Below are 16,886 nucleotides of genomic sequence, written 5' to 3'. Positions count from 1 at the left end.
TCAGACCAGAGGACACTAAAGAGTGACGCACACAGCTGGGAGACCAGGGGACACTAAAGAGTGACACACACAGCTGGGAGACCAGGGGACACTAAAGAGTGACGCACACAGCTGGGAGACCAGGGGACACTAAAGAGTGACGCACACAGCTGGGAGACCAGGGGACACTAAAGAGTGACGCACACAGCTGGGAGACCAGGGGACACTAAAGAGTGACGCACACAGCTGGGAGACCAGGGGACACTAAAGAGTGACGCACACAGCTGGGAGACCAGGGGACACTAAAGAGTGACGCACACAGCTGGGAGACCAGGGGACACTAAAGAGTGACGCACACAGCTGGGAGACCAGGGGACACTAAAGAGTGACGCACACAGCTGGGAGACCAGGGGACACTAAAGAGTGACGCACACAGCTGGAGACCAGGGGACACTAAAGAGTGACGCACACAGCTGGGAGACCAGGGGACACTAAAGAGTGACGCAGACAGCTGGGAGACCAGGGGACACTAAAGAGTGACGCACACAGCTGGGAGACCAGGGGACACTAAAGAGTGACGCACACAGCTGGAGACCAGGGGACACTAAAGAGTGACGCACACAGCTGGGAGACCAGGGTTGCATTCGAATAGTCCATTTAGCTTAGGAACCTTCCTAACGGAGTGAAATGACCCGGAAGTCCCTCAGTGGCAGCCATGATAAGTGCCGTTCGAATTCTCTAAATTAAAAGGAAAGGAGGTTTCAAACTTCCTTTATAACCTCCTTTAGCTAGGAACCACTGGACCTCCCTAACCGAAAGGAGAGGAGAAAATGCTGCCCCACAATGCCTTGCGGCTGCAGCATTTGCCGTCACACAACAGTCGGCCGTTCACGGAAACAACCGATTATGAACGAGAAATGATATCATGAAAGTTACGGTGCTTATTAAGCATTTTAAAACGTATGTGGTAAGTTGCCAAAGTGCTTTGTTTTGAACGTTCATCAGTATTATAATCAAAAAGAGAAATATGAACGTTAGTTTTTACTGAAATGATCAAATAAAGTCAACATTTCACAGTCTTTACTGAGCTGTGTGGGGTTTGTTCAACTTTTAAAAGATGTTTGAATGGTTGATCATACACAGTGATAGATGTTAAGGACTAACGTTTATAATAAATACATTTGTATTGATTTTAAGATCTTTTCATACAATCATACGTATTGGGATCATTTGTATTAATGTGGACCGAGGAGGGAGAGGGTGACGAGCATAAGTTTCACTTTCCTTTTTTATTTCAATTCCAACTTTGGTCATGAAGAATATGTTTCTCTGTTTGTCCCCGTTCATAAAGCATAAAAACAACAGCACCAGAGCACGGTGCAGAGTCTCTAGATGAGTTTACAGTAAGTCCCCTCGTTCTTATTAAACATCCATGTTGTAGGTCCGCTGTATAGGAAACACTGTAGTTTCCATAGTTTCCCCACAGCAGCAGGCGCCACTTTTATGACGTCCGCTGGCGCATCATAAACACGTCGGATAGTGAAAGTGCAGTCGGATTCTCTAAGTACCGCAGTCTCTTCTCCTAAGTCCTTTTGAATTCTCCTATCCACTATCCTTAACCCCATGACGTTTCACTCCGAGGTCAAGGAATAGACGATAGGGTTTAGAATTTAGGAGCTGTTTTTTTTGGAGTATTCGAACGCAACCCAGGGGACACTAAAGAGTGACGCCACACAGCTGGGAGATCGGAAAAATAGTCAATCAACAAATTAACTATAATGCACATTTATTACCAGCAGCATGACAGTTGACATTTGCTTTTTAAAGCAGATAGAAAAAGCTGAGGTCATATTGGGTCACTATTTGTAGGTATTTTTAGCTGCAGTGAGTTAGCAGGGAAATAACACCATTGACATGCCACACAAACATAACTGTTTAAATAGGGGAAATGATTTCAAATGAAATATAAATAATAGTAAATTACTAAAATAGAGATTTTGAGGTGTAATTGAATAAATAATAAAATGTATCCTTTTAAATAGTTGTAGGAGTATAAAGTTAGTCATGTAAACTAAATAAATCACTTAAATAATGTATAATTCCTCCCTGTCTGGACGTTTTGACTCCATACTGATATACACCTGAACATCAGCAGGAGAGGACTCTTTAACGTTAGAGGACACTACATACTGATATACACCTGAACATCAGCAGGAGAGGACTCTTTAAAGTAGAGACACTACATACTGATATACTCCTGAACATCAGCAGGAGAGGACTCTTTAAAGTAGAGACACTACATACTGATATACACCTGAACATCAGCAGGAGAGGACTCTTTAAAGTAGAGACACTACATACTGATATACACCTGAACATCAGCAGGAGAGGACTCTTTAAAGTAGATGACACTACATACTGATATACACCTGAACATCAGCAGGAGAGGACTCTTTAAAGTAGAGACACTACATACTGATATACACCTGAACATCAGCAGGAGAGGACTCTTTAAAGTAGAGCACACTACCTACTGATATACACCTGAACATCAGCAGGAGAGGACTCTTTAAAGTAGAGACACTACAAACTGATATTACACCTGAACATCAGCAGGAGAGGACTCTTTAAAGTAGAGACCACTACATACTGATATACACCTGAACATCAGCAGGAGAGGACTCTTTAAAGTAGAGACACTACATACCGATATACACCTGAACATCAGCAGGAGAGGACTCTTAAAGTAGAGACACTACATACTGATATACACCTGAACATCAGCAGGAGAGGACTCTTTAAAGTAGAGACACTACATACTGATATACACCTGAACATCAGCAGGAGAGGACTCTTCTTAAAGTAGAGACACTACATACTGATATACACCTGAACATCAGCAGGAGAGGACTTTTAAAGTAGACACTACATACTGATATACACCTGAACATCAGCAGGAGAGGACTCTTTAAAGTAGAGACATTACATACTGATATACACCTGAACATCAGCAGGAGAGGACTCTTTAAAGTAGACACTACATACTGATATACACCTGAACATCAGCAGGAGAGGACTCTTTAAAGTAGAGACACTACATACTGATATACACCTGAACATCAGCAGGAGAGGACTCTTTAAAGTACTGTAGAGACACTACATACTGATATACACCTGAACATCAGCAGGAGAGGACTCTTTAAAGTAGAGACACTACATACTGATATACACCTGAACATCAGCAGGAGAGGATCTCTTTAAAGTAGAGACACTACATACTGATATACATCTGAATATAACCCATTAATGACAACGTTTAATACCTCCGAATCATCTCAGAAATCTTGTTATTTCCAGTGTTGAATGTGTATTTCTCTGGGTCAATATGTAAACAACATATTACTGATGGTAGACTTCTTAAAAACATGCAGCCTTAAATCTGTGGACAGTTTTCTGGACTGTAAACAGTGATTTCTCCACAGTAGTCGACCTGCTTTGTGACATTTATCTCCCTGCATTCTTTTGTAATTCAACCCCTCACAATCTCGTAAGAGGACCATTGAGACGAAGGGTCGATCTGCACTTTAGTCCCAGTAAAACCCTTTAAATATTCATTTTACTGAAGTCAGTCGTTTTAAAAACACCAAAGCACTGATTTCCCCTTTGAACAAATGATGGTTTCACACTGCAGAATCTGACTGGTTTCTGTACTTTCAGTCACACCCTGAAACAGTTTGTATCTACTGAATTTCAGTAATATGGAAGTGATTATAGGCTGAGCTGATTTGTTCCAGCTGCATCAAATAGTCCTCTATTTTCCTTTGCCACACTTCCCAAACAGTCAGTAACAACACAAACAAAAGACCAACTATTACATACTCTCATCTTCTCAGTTATTATCTTAAAGAGTCCTCTCCTGCTGATGTTCAGGTGTATATCAGTATGTAGTGTCTCTACTTTAAAGAGTCCTCTCCTGCTGATGTTCAGGTGTATATCAGTATGTAGTGTCTCTACTTTAAAGAGTCCTCTCTGCTGATGTTCAGGTGTATATCAGTATGTATAGTCTCTACTTAAAGAGTCCCTCTCCTGCTGATGTTCAGGTTGTATATCAGTATGTAGTGTCTCTACTTTAAATGATTCCTCCCTGCTGATGTTCAGGTGTATATCAGTATTGGAGTGTCTCTACTTTAAAGAGTCCTCTCTGCTGATGTTCAGGTGTATATCAGTATGTAGTGTCTCTACTTTAAAGAGTCCTCTCCTGCTGATGTTCAGGTGTATATCAGTATGTAGTGTCTCTACTTTAAAGAGTCCTTCTCCTGCTGATGTTCAGGTGTATATCAGTATGTAGTGTCTCTACTTTAAAGAGTCCTCTCCCTGCTGATGTTCTAGGTGTATATCAGTATGGTAGTGTTCTCTACTTTAAAGGAGTCCTCTCCTGCTGATGTTCGGTGTATTCAGTATGTGGTGTCTCTACTTTAAAGAGTCCTCTCCTGCTGATGTTCAGGTGTATATCAGTATGTAGTGTCTCTACTTTAAAGAGTCCTCTCCTGCTGATGTTCAGGTGTATATCAGTATGTAGTGTCTCTACTTTAAAGAGTCCTCTCCCTGCTGTGTTCAGGTGTATATCAGTATGTAGTGTCTCTACTTTAAAGAGTCCTTCTCCTGCTGATGTTCAGGTGTATATCAGTATGTAGTGTCTCTACTTTAAAGAGTCCTCCTCCTGCTGATGTTCAGGTGTATATCAGTATGTAGTGTCCCTCTACTTTAAAGAGTCCTCTCCTGCTGATGTTCAGGTGTATATCAGTATGTAGTGTCTCTTACTTTAAAGAGTCCTCTCCTGCTGATGTTCAGGTGTATATCAGTATGTAGTGTCTCTACTTTAAAGAGTCCTCTCCTGCTGATGTTCAGGTGTATATCAGTATGTAGTTGTCTCTACTTTAAGAGTCCTCTCCTGCTGATGTTCAGGTGTATATCAGTATGTTGGTGCTCTACTTTCAAGAGTCCTCTCCTGCTGATGTTCAGGTGTATATCAGTATGTAGTGTCTCTACTTTAAAGAGTCCTCTCCTGCTGATGTTCAGGTGTATATCAGTATGTAGTGTCTCTACTTTAAAGAGTCCTCTCCTGCTGAGTTCAGGTGTATATCAGTATGTAGTGTCTCTACTTTAAAGAGTTTCCTCTCCTGCTGATGTTCAGGTTGTATATCAGTATGTAGTGTCTCTACTTTAAAGAGTCCTCTCCTGCTGATGTTCAGGTGTATATCAGTATGTAGTGTCTCTACTTTAAAGAGTCCTCTCCTGCTGATGTTCAGGTGTATATCAGTATGATAGTCTCTACTTTAAAGAGTCCTCTCCTGCTGATGTCAGGTGTATATCCAGTAGTATAGTCTCTACTTTAAAGAGTCCTCTCCTGTGATGTTCAGGTGTATATCAGTATGTAGTGTCTCTACTTTAAAGAGTCCTCTCCTGCTGATGTTCAGGTGTATATCAGTATGTAGTGTCTCTACTTTAAAGAGTCCTTCCTGCTGATGTTCAGGTGTATATCAGTATGTAGTGTCTCTACTTTAAAGAGTCCTCTCCTGCTGATGTTCAGGTGTATATCAGTATGTAGTGTCTCTACTTTAAAGAGTCCTCTTCCTGCTGATGTTCAGGTGTATATCAGTATGTAGTGTCTCTACTTTAAAGAGTCCTCTCCTGCTGATGTTCAGGTGTATATCAGTATGTAGTGTCTCTACTTTAAAGAGTCCTCTCCTGCTGATGTTCAGGTGTATATCAGTATGTGGTGTCTCTACTTTAAAGAGTCCTCTCCTGCTGATGTTCAGGTGTATATCAGTATGTAGTGTCTCTACTTTAAAGAGTCCTCTCCTGCTGATGTTCAGGTTGTATATCAGTATGTAGTGTCTCTACTTTAAAGAGTCCTCTCCTGCTGATGTTCAGGTGTATATCAGTATGTAGTGTCTCTACTTTAAAGAGTCCTCTCCTGCTGATGTTCAGGTGTATATCAGTATGTAGTGTCTCTACTTTAAAGAGTCCTCTCCTGCTGATGTTCAGGTGTATATCAGTATGTAGTGTCTCTACTTTTAAAGAGTCCTCTCCTGCTGATGTTTCAGGTGTATATCAGTATGTAGTGTCTCTACTTTAAAGAGTCCTCTCCTGCTGATGTTCAGGTGTATATCAGTATGTAGTGTCTCTACTTTAAGAGTCCTCTCCTGCTGATGTTCAGGTGTATATCAGTATGTAGTGTCTCTACTTTAAAGAGTCCTCTCCTGCTGATGTTCAGGTGTATATCAGTATGTGGTGTCTCTACTTTAAAGAGTCCTCTCCTGCTGATGTTCAGGTGTATATCAGTATGTAGTGTCTCTACTTTAAAGAGTCCTCTCCTGCTGATGTTCAGGTGTATATCAGTATGTAGTGTCTCTACTTTAAAGAGTCCTCTCCTGCTGATGTTCAGGTGTATATCAGTATGTAGTGTCTCTACTTTAAAGAGTCCTCTCCTGCTGATGTTCAGGTGTATATCAGTATGTAGTGTCTCTACTTTAAAGAGTCCTCTCCTGCTGATGTTCAGGTGTATATCAGTATGTAGTGTCTCTACTTTAAAGAGTCCCTCTCCTGCTGATGTTCAGGTGTATATCAGTATGTAGTGTCTCTACTTTAAAGAGTCCTCTCCTGCTGATGTTCAGGTGTATATCAGTATGTAGTGTCTCTACTTTAAAGAGTCCTCTCCTGCTGATGTTCAGGTGTATATCAGTATGTAGTGTCTCTACTTTAAAGAGTCCTCTCCTGCTGATGTTCAGGTGTTATATCAGTATGTGGTGTCTCTACTTTAAAGAGTCCTCTCCTGCTGATGTTCAGGTGTATATCAGTATGTAGTGTCTCTACTTTAAAGAGTCCTCTCCTGCTGATGTTCAGGTGTATATCAGTATGTAGTGTCTCTACTTTAAAGAGTCCTCTCCTGCTGATGTTCAGGTGTATATCAGTATGTAGTGTCTCTACTTTAAAGAGTCCTCTCCTGCTGATGTTCAGGTGTATATCAGTATGTAGTGTCTCTACTTTAAGAGTCCTCTCCTGCTGATGTTCAGGTGTATATCAAGTATGTAGTGTCTCTACTTTAAAGAGTCCTCTCCTGCTGATGTTCAGGTGTATATCAGTATGTAGTGTCTCTACTTTAAAGAGTCCTCTCCTGCTGATGTTCAGGTGTATATCAGTATGTAGTGTCTCTACTTTAAAGAGTCCTCTCCTGCTGATGTTCAGGTGTATATCAGTATGTAGTGTCTCTACTTTAAAGAGTCCTCTCCTGCTGATGTTCAGGTGTATATCAGTATGCAGTGTCTCTACTTTAAAGAGTCCTCTCCTGCTGATGTTCAGGTGTATATGTGTATTTGTTTAGTGAGTGTATTTGTCTTGCTGTGTGTCTTTGGGGAAACACACCCAGCATCTCCTTATAGCAACACATGGATCTGTGTTATGCAAATTCTCTGCAAAGCTCCTGTAAACTCTGTCTTTATGCAGGTGTCCTCACTCTGTCTGTCTGTGTGTGTGTGTGTGTGTGTGTGTGTGTGTGTGTGTGTGTGTGTGTGTGTGTGTGTGTGTGTGTGTGTGTGTGTGTGTGGTGTGTGGATTTCAGATGTTACAGGAAGAGACAGAGCTGTTCTTTATTAATCAACTCGCTCTTCAAGTCACCTCGATGCACTCTGGAGTCAAACGTCCAGACAGGGAGGAATTATACATTATTTAAGTTATTTATTTAGTTTACATGACTAACTTTAACTCCTACAACTATTTAAATGATACATTTTATTTATTTATTAAATTACACCTCAAAATCTCTATTTTAGTAATTTTACTATTATTGATATTTCATTTGAAATCATTTCCCCTATTTAAACAGTTATGTTTGTGTGCATGTCAATGGTGTTATTTCCTGCTAACTCACTGCAGCTACAAATACCTACAAATAGTGACCCAATTATACCTCAGCTTTTTCTATCTGCTTTAAAAAGGCAAATGTCAACTTCATGCTGCTGGTAATAAATGTGCATTATAGTTAATTTGTTGATTGACCATTTTGTACTAACTACTCTACAAGTAAAGTACCATTACACCTGCTCTAATGAGTACTTAGTTACCTGTGACTCATTTACATATGACTGCAGTTTGTTTGATGTGTTATATAAAAGGCCAAAACCCCTTAATATCTATAGTTTCTCACCTGCTGCTCCTTCTGCTCCTCCTGCTCTGTCTCCACCGCTCCTGCCGCTTCGCCTGCTTCACCGCTCCTGCCGCCCGGAGGCTCCGCCAGCTTCTCCAGACACGCAGACCCCAGAGAGGAGCTCTTGTGGTGGGTTTGAATTAGATGAGCCACCGTGAGTTTGGAAGAAATCCTCTCCTTAATCCCGGAGCCTCCACTGCCGCTCATACCTGCCGCTTTGCCGCAGAGCTGCTGCGCCTCATGCGCCTCTGGATCCGGCGCGGACGCGAAAAGCAAATCCGGCTGCGAGGAAGAGATAATCCGGTCCAGAGACACGTTCTCCTTCCTCTTCATCTTCTTGAACATCCACATGCTCTTCTCCTTCTTCTCCTCCGGGTCTCTGGAGCCCAGTTTGGGGCTGAGGAGCGGCTTGGCCCGGGCTGTGATATGCTGCCACACGGTGGTCTGCTGCGCGGACGCGTCGCTCTCATCATCCCCGGCGAAATGATCCATTCCCGGGGCTCAGAGACAGCAAACTGGGTCCGGATCTGCGGAGGAACTGAAAATCAATCCGTGTGCTGCATTACACCGAGAAAACACACTCTGCAAACCCCTCCTAACACCCTCTAAACCCGGGACATGCTTCAGTCTTCTGTCGGGTCGTCCAGCCCCCTTTTTTTTATGGAGATATTTACACCAGTAGGACACACCTTACCTGTGTTTGGCTCAACAACCAGCCCTCCCTCCCCCCTTTTAGACATGAGGCTATAATAATGTGGTATTTGAACAAGGATTCAGGTGGTTGGCTGAAGACAGAGGATGTACTTTTAGGATGAGTTTGTGTAAAGAAAGGGTTAAATGAAGCCAAGCCCCCAACCCTTAGCAATGCAAACAAAATATATATATTAAGAAATAAAATAATAATTAAGGACAGAATACAAATAAAAAAAGCAAAAATACTAATAAGTCAGAAAAATCTGCATTAATGTAAGTAATAAATTATAAATAAGAAAATACAAATTAGTGAGAAAAATTCTCAAACAAATGCAAAAAGGTGAAAAAAAACAACATAATAATTGATAATAAATAAGCATTAAATACAAAATTAAATAAATAAGTTGTGGTTTTAATTTAATTATTGAGCTGCAATCAATTGCAGCTCAAATTAAATGAATACATATAATAAATACATATTAATCAATATAAAGGGAAAATACAAAACATGCTAAAATAAGCATTAAAGACAGTAATACAACAAATAATAACAATTAAAATAAGTTTAATGTCTTTTTGTTTTAAGTATTGATGTAAATTAATGTCGATAACAAAATAATGAAATGTGCCCGTCGAGCCATGAAACAAGCTCTAAAAATTGGGATCAATAAAGTACCCATCCATCGATCCATCGATCCATCTATCTATCTATCTATCTATCTATCTAAGGGGGATATATTAATAGTGTGTGCTGCCCCCTGGTGGACACAAATACAAATATATCGCAAAATAAAGGAAACGACACTTGATGAAAACAGAGATTTTATTCAGTGTTCTAACCCTCTGATGCTTGACCTTGTTTTACCGTAACGCAGATTATTTTTTACACTGTTTTTCAGCTGTTTAAAACAAAGGTATTATTACTTTAAGGCTAATCATGTGTCACGATCTTAATCCAATTGTTTCTCTGCACGTCCGCTCGGCTAGACATTTTAAAATTGGTCGCTGAAATGAAATCACATCTGGACGGTGATGGGTATATATTATACACACACACACACATACATACAAATAAGAAATAGTCAAGTGTACTGAATGTAGGATTGTTCTTACGTTACATTTCCAAGATTGTACACTGCAATACCTTGTTTCAGACAGAGGGGGAGGAAAGAGAAACCCAAACAAAGCATAACAGGGCCCTCTTCAATCTAAGAAACCAGTATGCATTAGCACTCACACACACTCCTACTGATTTTATGATATGCTCTTTCTTAACATGCATTTGCTGCTAAACCTGCACAACATCAACAACTTTTCAAAATATGTGCAGAAACCACTAAAGAAACCCGCGTGTTTCTCTAAGGTGCCTCTCTCTCTACTGCCTAACGCGTCTTGGCTAATGACTGCATTCAAACAAAAAGAAATGCAATGTTTGTTGTGAAAATTAGGTAGAAATACATTTCCCAGCATGCTGTTCTTCTACTCTGAAGATATTCTGTATGGCTTTGTAAGTATTGTTTTGATTAAGTTTAAATTCTACATAAATTCCCTTGTTTTTACTCATTGAATGTGTTAGTTGTAACGTGCATGATACATAGTGCAGTGTAACCGAAGAACCAAATACATCGTTTTAAGAAGTAAGAAAATTGCATTTAATCGCCTGACTTTCAAGGTTGCCTTCATTTTTTTTAGATTAGAAAATAAATTATAAAAGAATTACAAAAAAATTATAATTATAATAATAAATAAATAAACATTAAAAAAATTACAACGAATAAATAAATAAATTAAAAATAATATAAATATAATGAATGACTTTCAAGGGTGCCTTACATTTCTTTTAAATTCTGTAAATCATTCTGGTGTTCAGTGTTTGTGTGGGAGTTCTGGTTATTTTAAAATCCTAAATAAAAGATGTAAAAGTCACATTTGAATGTAAAAAGTCACAGGTCCTGCTCGTGCATTCTGCTGCTGCATCTTCTGGAGCATCTGCTGCATCCTCCTCAGCTGAGGGAGCAAGGAGACAGAGGAAAGGGAGCAAGGAGACAGAGGGAAGGGAACAAGTTTAGTTTAGTTTAGTGTATTTGTTTACAGTGTCGTGGACAGTCTCCATTCATCAACTGTCACACAAAACAGTAAATGGAGCAGCTTTAGCCAACATCGCTCATTTCCATTTCCAGCTGTTGTCCAGATGATAATAGACACCTTTTTAAAATCACAACACATCAACAGCATTAGTTATAAAGAAAGGATGAAAGACGAGTAGATAGAGGCGAAAGGATAAAAGAGAACGATAACATGCAAACACGCGTTACTACATAGAGTGGTGACGAGTCCTAAAACCTGGACGTGAGTAAGCATTCAACGTCAACGGGATTTTTGAAGTAGTTTTTGGAAAATATCTGTAAATAAGGTCTGTGGTTGAGACGCATTGAAGAGACGGGTCACGTTTTGTTCTACGACATTAAATCCATCAGCAGTGACCCCACTGGTGATTTCTGAAGAGTTGACGTGTCTGAAAAACGATGGTTGTTACCAAGTGGCTGAATAGGACTACAGAAGTCGTGGAGGCCGTTGTACGTCATTACTCCGAACACGTGAACACTCCTCTAAGTTAGTCTGCCCTGTTCTGCTTGAAAGCAAGTCCCTGCCTCCTGCTAACTGTTCAAACAAACGCTTCAACTCGTTCCATTTAGAATCTGTATGTTTGAATAAGGATCTTAAAGTGGACCTATCATGGTATATTTAAATGATATATTGTAGGGCCATACCTATATAAGGTATATTTATACGTTTCTGTTTTCAAAATACCAAACAGATCATGCATTTTAGCCATGCCTCATTTCGCTCAATTTCCATTTTTTTTAGCTCTGCTCTGCAAGGGCTGATTCAGTGAGAACAGCACCACCTACAGGCCTGGCATATGTACTACAGCGTCTCCAGCGCTTTCGAACGGCAATGGCCGTGGCTGTCTCCTCCTGATTGGTGGAGTTGGCCCAATAGCCGTAGCGCCACCGTCCTGACGTCAGGACAGTGTTCAAATCTGGATCAGTTTTTATCAGATCCGTTGCAGCCCCTTTTTTAGAGATTTGGGTATGGAGGAAAATAGAGAGGGTTGTGTTTTCTGACACTTGGTGAGTTCCCTGGAACACCGGGGACACATATTCATGTAGAAAAGACGTACAAAAGTGCATTTTGCATGATAGGTCCCCTTTAAGTTGGCGTGACGTTGAAGTCGTGCTGCTGGACTGGGCTGTAGTTCCTTTTCGAACATTATAAAAGTAGGGTAGACATGTGGATATTATCCGGCTGAACAAAACGTGATCCGTCTCTTCAATGTGTCTCAACCACAGACCTTATTTCCAGCTATTTTCCAAAACCCTGTGGAGAAATTGCATTGCTTTTTGTTGACGGAACCGGAAGAGGTAAAATGCTAACTTACGTCCGGGTTTTAGGACGCGTCACTGTGGCTCTCTATTTCCAGCTATTTTCCAAAATCCTGTGGAGAAATCCCGTTGCTTTTTTGCCGAGGGAACCAGCAGCTTACTGCAGGGTCGACCTACACAAATACGCCATCACTGCACCGCTCTATGTCACATATAGCACATCACAATCACACAACAGAAACAAGGGCCAACATCCATGATCACAACATGTACACACACGCCATATCCAACACAGACGAGTGTGTGCCGTTCTCAGTGAACCATGTTTTTAAGTGAGGAAGAGGAGGATAAAGAGAGGGATTATATAACCACGTTTCTCCTCCCTTATGTAACCAGCTGTTCTCTTCACCTCGTCGTCTTCATTCTTGATCAGATTCTCCGTCTCCACGTCTGGTGTGTTCAGGGGCAGGAGGGGAATCGGACTCTCCACCCGAGAGTCTGCGTTCATCTTCCTGTGAGTTATTCAAAAACATGGAGGACAACAGGGGGGATGATTGACTCACTGCAGGCTGGAAATAACCTGGAGAAACACACTTTTTGCAAGAAACGCTGAGATAAAATGTTATAGATTGCACAAGAGATGCACAGAACTGAGGTATTGTTGACTATTATCGATCTACTATCTATAGATAGCATCCATCCATCCAGCCAGCATCTAGCTAGCGAGCTAGCGAGTATCAGCGAGCCAGAGACAGCCAGCCAGCAGCCAGCAGCGAAGCGAGCGAGCGAGCGAGCGAGAGCGAGCGAGCGAGCAGCGAGCGAGGAGCGAAGCGAGCGAGCGAGCGAGCGAGCGAGCGAGGAGCGAGCGAGCGAGGAGAGGAGCGGAGCGAGCGAGCGAGCGAGCGAGTGAGAGAGCGAGAGAGAGAGAGCGAGCGATCGAGAGAGCGAGCGATAGAGAGAGAGAGAGCGAGAGAGAGCGAGAGAGCGAGAGAGAGAGAGAGAGCGGAGCGAGAGAGAGAGAGAGAGCGAGAGAGAGAGAGAGAGAGCGAGGAGAGGAAAGAGCCGTGCCAGCACCAGCCAGTCAAGCCATCCAGCCAGCCGCCAGCCAGCCAGCCCCATCCACAGCCAAGCCAGCCATCCAGCCAGCCAGCCAGCCAGCCAGCCAGCCAGCAGCCAGCCAGCCATCCAGCCAGCCAGCCAGCAGCCAGCCAGCCACAGCCAGCCAGCCATCCATCCATCCATCCATCCAACGGCATCCATCCATCCATCCATCATCCATGCATCCATCATCCATCCATCCATCCATCCATCCATCCATCCATCCATCCAGCCATCTATCTATCTATCTATCTATCTATCTATCTATCTATCGATCTATCTATCTATCTATCTATCTATCTATCTATCTATCTATCTATCTATCTATCTATCTATCCATCCATCTATCTATCTATCTATCTATCTATCTATCTATAGATAGAAGTGTCCTTCACATGCTGATATACAGCTCACAAAACCTCAACTCTCCCTTTAACTCCTCCCTAACGTGAGTCCCTTAACGCCCCCAGCCTCCCCTCCTGTGCTCCCTCTCACGTGGTCATGGTCTGGATGCACTGCGCTCTGTAGTTCTCGTAGTGACAGTCGCTGGTGATGTCCTTCAGGTCGTGCATGTGGGTCCGGATCAACATCGTCCTCAGCTTCACAAAGTCGCAGTGGGACGGGTTCTCCACTGCAGGAAGGACGGAAAAAGATCCAAGATTAGTGTTGGGAAAATACTCTTCCAATATGAGAGTAACGTGATAACAAAGGTATCCCAACTGTAGCTGTGAACATGACAGGATGTCTGATTACCTAGAAGAGCATCAGGACTGTTTGAGGCATATGATAGCTATGTGATTAACATGATGATTCAGCCTCTATGGAGATAGACATATGACAAGCATGATCATTTCTGACGTGGAGCTAATCTGAAGTAAACATTGAATACTGCTTCTATTCCTCCATCTTGTGGACTGTGTAAACTCCCTCTCTTGGATATCAGCATGTGAAGGACACTGTTCAGGAACTAGATGATGCTCTGTATGTGATGACTACTTCCATTCTGGAGAGGATCACAGATACATGAATCCTGAGATTGAAGATCAAACCGGGGACAAGTGATTATTAAAAATGGTAAGTTTGAGAAACCGGCTCGAGATACACTTTTTGTTATATTCCATGGAATGCTCTTAACATCCCGATAGTAATGAATATCTGAAGTGCTTTGACAAAAAATCCATAAATAAATATCATCTGTGGAAGCTGTAGTACTGTAAAAAGTACGACCAATCATCTGAGCCGGCCCGGCTAAAATAACTGGATGGCCTACCTGCCTGTCAGCCTTCCATCTGTGCACAAACTTATCTCGTGCCCTCATTGGTCATGTGCGCGTTCGTGTGTGTTGGAGGAGGGGCTCTGTAAGGAAGTGGCAGATTTTCTCCGGCTGTGTATTTTCAAATTCTAGCGCACTCGAGCTGGTTTCTCAAACTTACCTACCCCACCTTTAAGTATTCAGAAAAATACAGAATTTTGAGAAAAAAGTTAGAATTTGAGATTTTGAGTAAAAAGTCAGAATTTTGAGAGAAAGTCCGGATTTTGAGATTTTGAGAAAAGTCAGAATATTCAGAAAAAGTCAGAATTTTGAGTGGAGTAAAGTACTGAAACCAGAAAAATGTACTTAAGTACAATAACCTCCGAAGCAAGATATTATATATAAGTATGTGAAGAATGGAATAAGTGCTGAAACTGTGTCTAAAGTGTCAGACATGTCAGCAGATAGTTTGGTTCTCACCCTCCACGATGCCCCAGGGGTAAAGCCTCCCTCTCACCCTCTGACCTCGAGCCTCCACCACCGTGTTGCTGCCGATCACTGCGAACGGACTGCTCTCCTGCAGGGAACGCACAGTTAAAGGTCCCCTATTATACTGTTTTTAAATAGTAATAATAATCCCCTCTGTTTCAGCCCTGTTTCCAAAGTGCTGATTCTCTGTCTGTTACTTTAGATGAAAATAAGGAGCCCCTCCCCACGCCCCTCTGAGAGAGATTTGGTTACAAAGAACTCAATGGTGCTCTAGGAGGAGATTCAGGTGATAAGGTGGGGGGGGGGGTTACCTTGGTTGCTGATTGGCTAATGGTTACACAAGACAAAACATCGTTATGACATCATCAAGTGGCCAAAATCTGATCAGCTCATTTTCAGACAGGTTTTTATAGAAATGGATCAGGAGAAAAAGAGAGAGAATCTTTGTTCCTGAAACTTTCAGAGTCTCTTTCCACAGAGGGGACACATGTTGATGTAGAAGAGACATGAAGAAGAGGGGACACATGTTGATGTTGAAGAGACATGAAGAAGAGGGGACACATGTTGATGTAGAAGAGACATGAAGAAGAGGGGACACATGTTGATGTTGAAGAGACATGAAGAAGAGGGGACACATGTTGATGTAGAAGAGACATGAAGAAGAGGGGACACATGTTGATGTTGAAGAGACATGAAGAAGAGGGGACACATGTTGATGTTGAAGAGACATGAAGAAGAGGGGACACATGTTGATGTTGAAGAGACGTGAAATAAAGAGCTTTTTGAACTTTAAAGGTCCCATGTCACGGCCATTTCTACTGATCATAGTTCCATTGTTGAGGTCTACTAGAATAGATTTACATTGTTCAATGTTCCAAACTCACATTGATTTCTCATACAGCATCTCTGTATAGTATGTGTATTCACTCTCTGTCCTAAACGGCTTGTTGGAGCTCCTGCCCCCCCCCCCCCCACCCCTCCCTATGAGCCCACTGTGCTCTGATTGGTCAGCTCGCCCACTCTGTTCTGATGAGTCCACCACCGTTACAGCAGAACATCAGTGACTATGTGTTACAATGGCGTTTGTTAGCAACCAGAAAATGACACCAGTAAGGACAAACAGGTGAGAATGCTGTAATGTAGAGACAAGGCTTTTAGTGACAATCATGTATTGCGTTACAATTATATGTATATTGGGAACCCCTGCTCTACAGGGTGTACTTATGGCGCGTTTCCACTACATGGCCTCGCTCGGCCCCGCTCGGTATGGCTGGGCCTCGTTAGGACTGGCTCACTTTATGGCGCATTTCCATTACAGTTTAGGAACTGGGGTAGTATCTATAGTAACGCAGTGTAGGCGGAGCCGTGACGTGATCTTCAGAGAACCCCAGAAAAACAACACAGCCGTTAGCTGTTAGCACTCAGAGCTCACAGCTCCTCATATCTGTTCAGAAACTAGACAAAAGTTAAACAAGTACAAACCACAGACTGCCTGTGTCATGGTGAATACAGTCGCTGCTTTATTTATGTCTGTATAGGCCGTTGTTGTGAGTGTGGACGGTCGGAGCATATACTGCGTTAGCTTAGCCAATCTCCATTCATAAAACACACATTTTAAAAGGTTTTTCGCCTGCCGTCTGTCTGCAGACTTGACAAAGCATTAATTCATGGTTTTTACTAACCGGTATCAGTATGTTGTTACTTCGGCATCATTTTGAAACGTGTATTACAATTAAATCACGGTCAAATATGTCCATCTTGTTGTAGTTGTAGCCCCCTTGCC

The 16,886-nt window shown here is 42.1% G+C and overlaps 2 protein-coding genes across 4 annotated transcripts in view; both read right to left on the bottom strand.

Moving 5' to 3' along the window:
• Positions 1 to 8,821, bottom strand: part of mctp1b (multiple C2 domains, transmembrane 1b) — a 47,658-nt gene extending 38,837 nt beyond the window's left edge. For all 3 annotated transcript variants that reach the window (XM_034148951.1, XM_034148952.1, XM_034148953.1), the window contains exon 1: positions 8,186 to 8,821. In XM_034148951.1, the coding sequence (XP_034004842.1) occupies positions 8,186 to 8,677 (492 nt within the window). In that variant the 5' untranslated portion in view covers positions 8,678 to 8,821. The remainder of the gene's footprint in view (positions 1 to 8,185) is intronic.
• An 861-nt stretch (positions 8,822 to 9,682) lies between these two features.
• sept5b (septin 5b) overlaps positions 9,683 to 16,886 on the bottom strand; it is a 15,008-nt gene continuing 7,804 nt past the window's right edge. The window contains 5 exon segments of the mRNA XM_034148965.1: positions 9,683 to 10,842; positions 10,844 to 10,885; positions 12,674 to 12,776; positions 13,858 to 13,993; positions 15,095 to 15,191. Coding sequence (XP_034004856.1) covers positions 10,822 to 10,842; positions 10,844 to 10,885; positions 12,674 to 12,776; positions 13,858 to 13,993; positions 15,095 to 15,191 — 399 coding nt within the window. The 3' untranslated portion in view covers positions 9,683 to 10,821.

Source organism: Trematomus bernacchii, unplaced genomic scaffold (assembly GCF_902827165.1).
Source record: "Trematomus bernacchii unplaced genomic scaffold, fTreBer1.1, whole genome shotgun sequence".
Lineage (NCBI taxonomy): Eukaryota > Metazoa > Chordata > Actinopteri > Perciformes > Nototheniidae > Trematomus > Trematomus bernacchii.
This window is presented reverse-complemented; position numbering and strand designations above follow the sequence as displayed.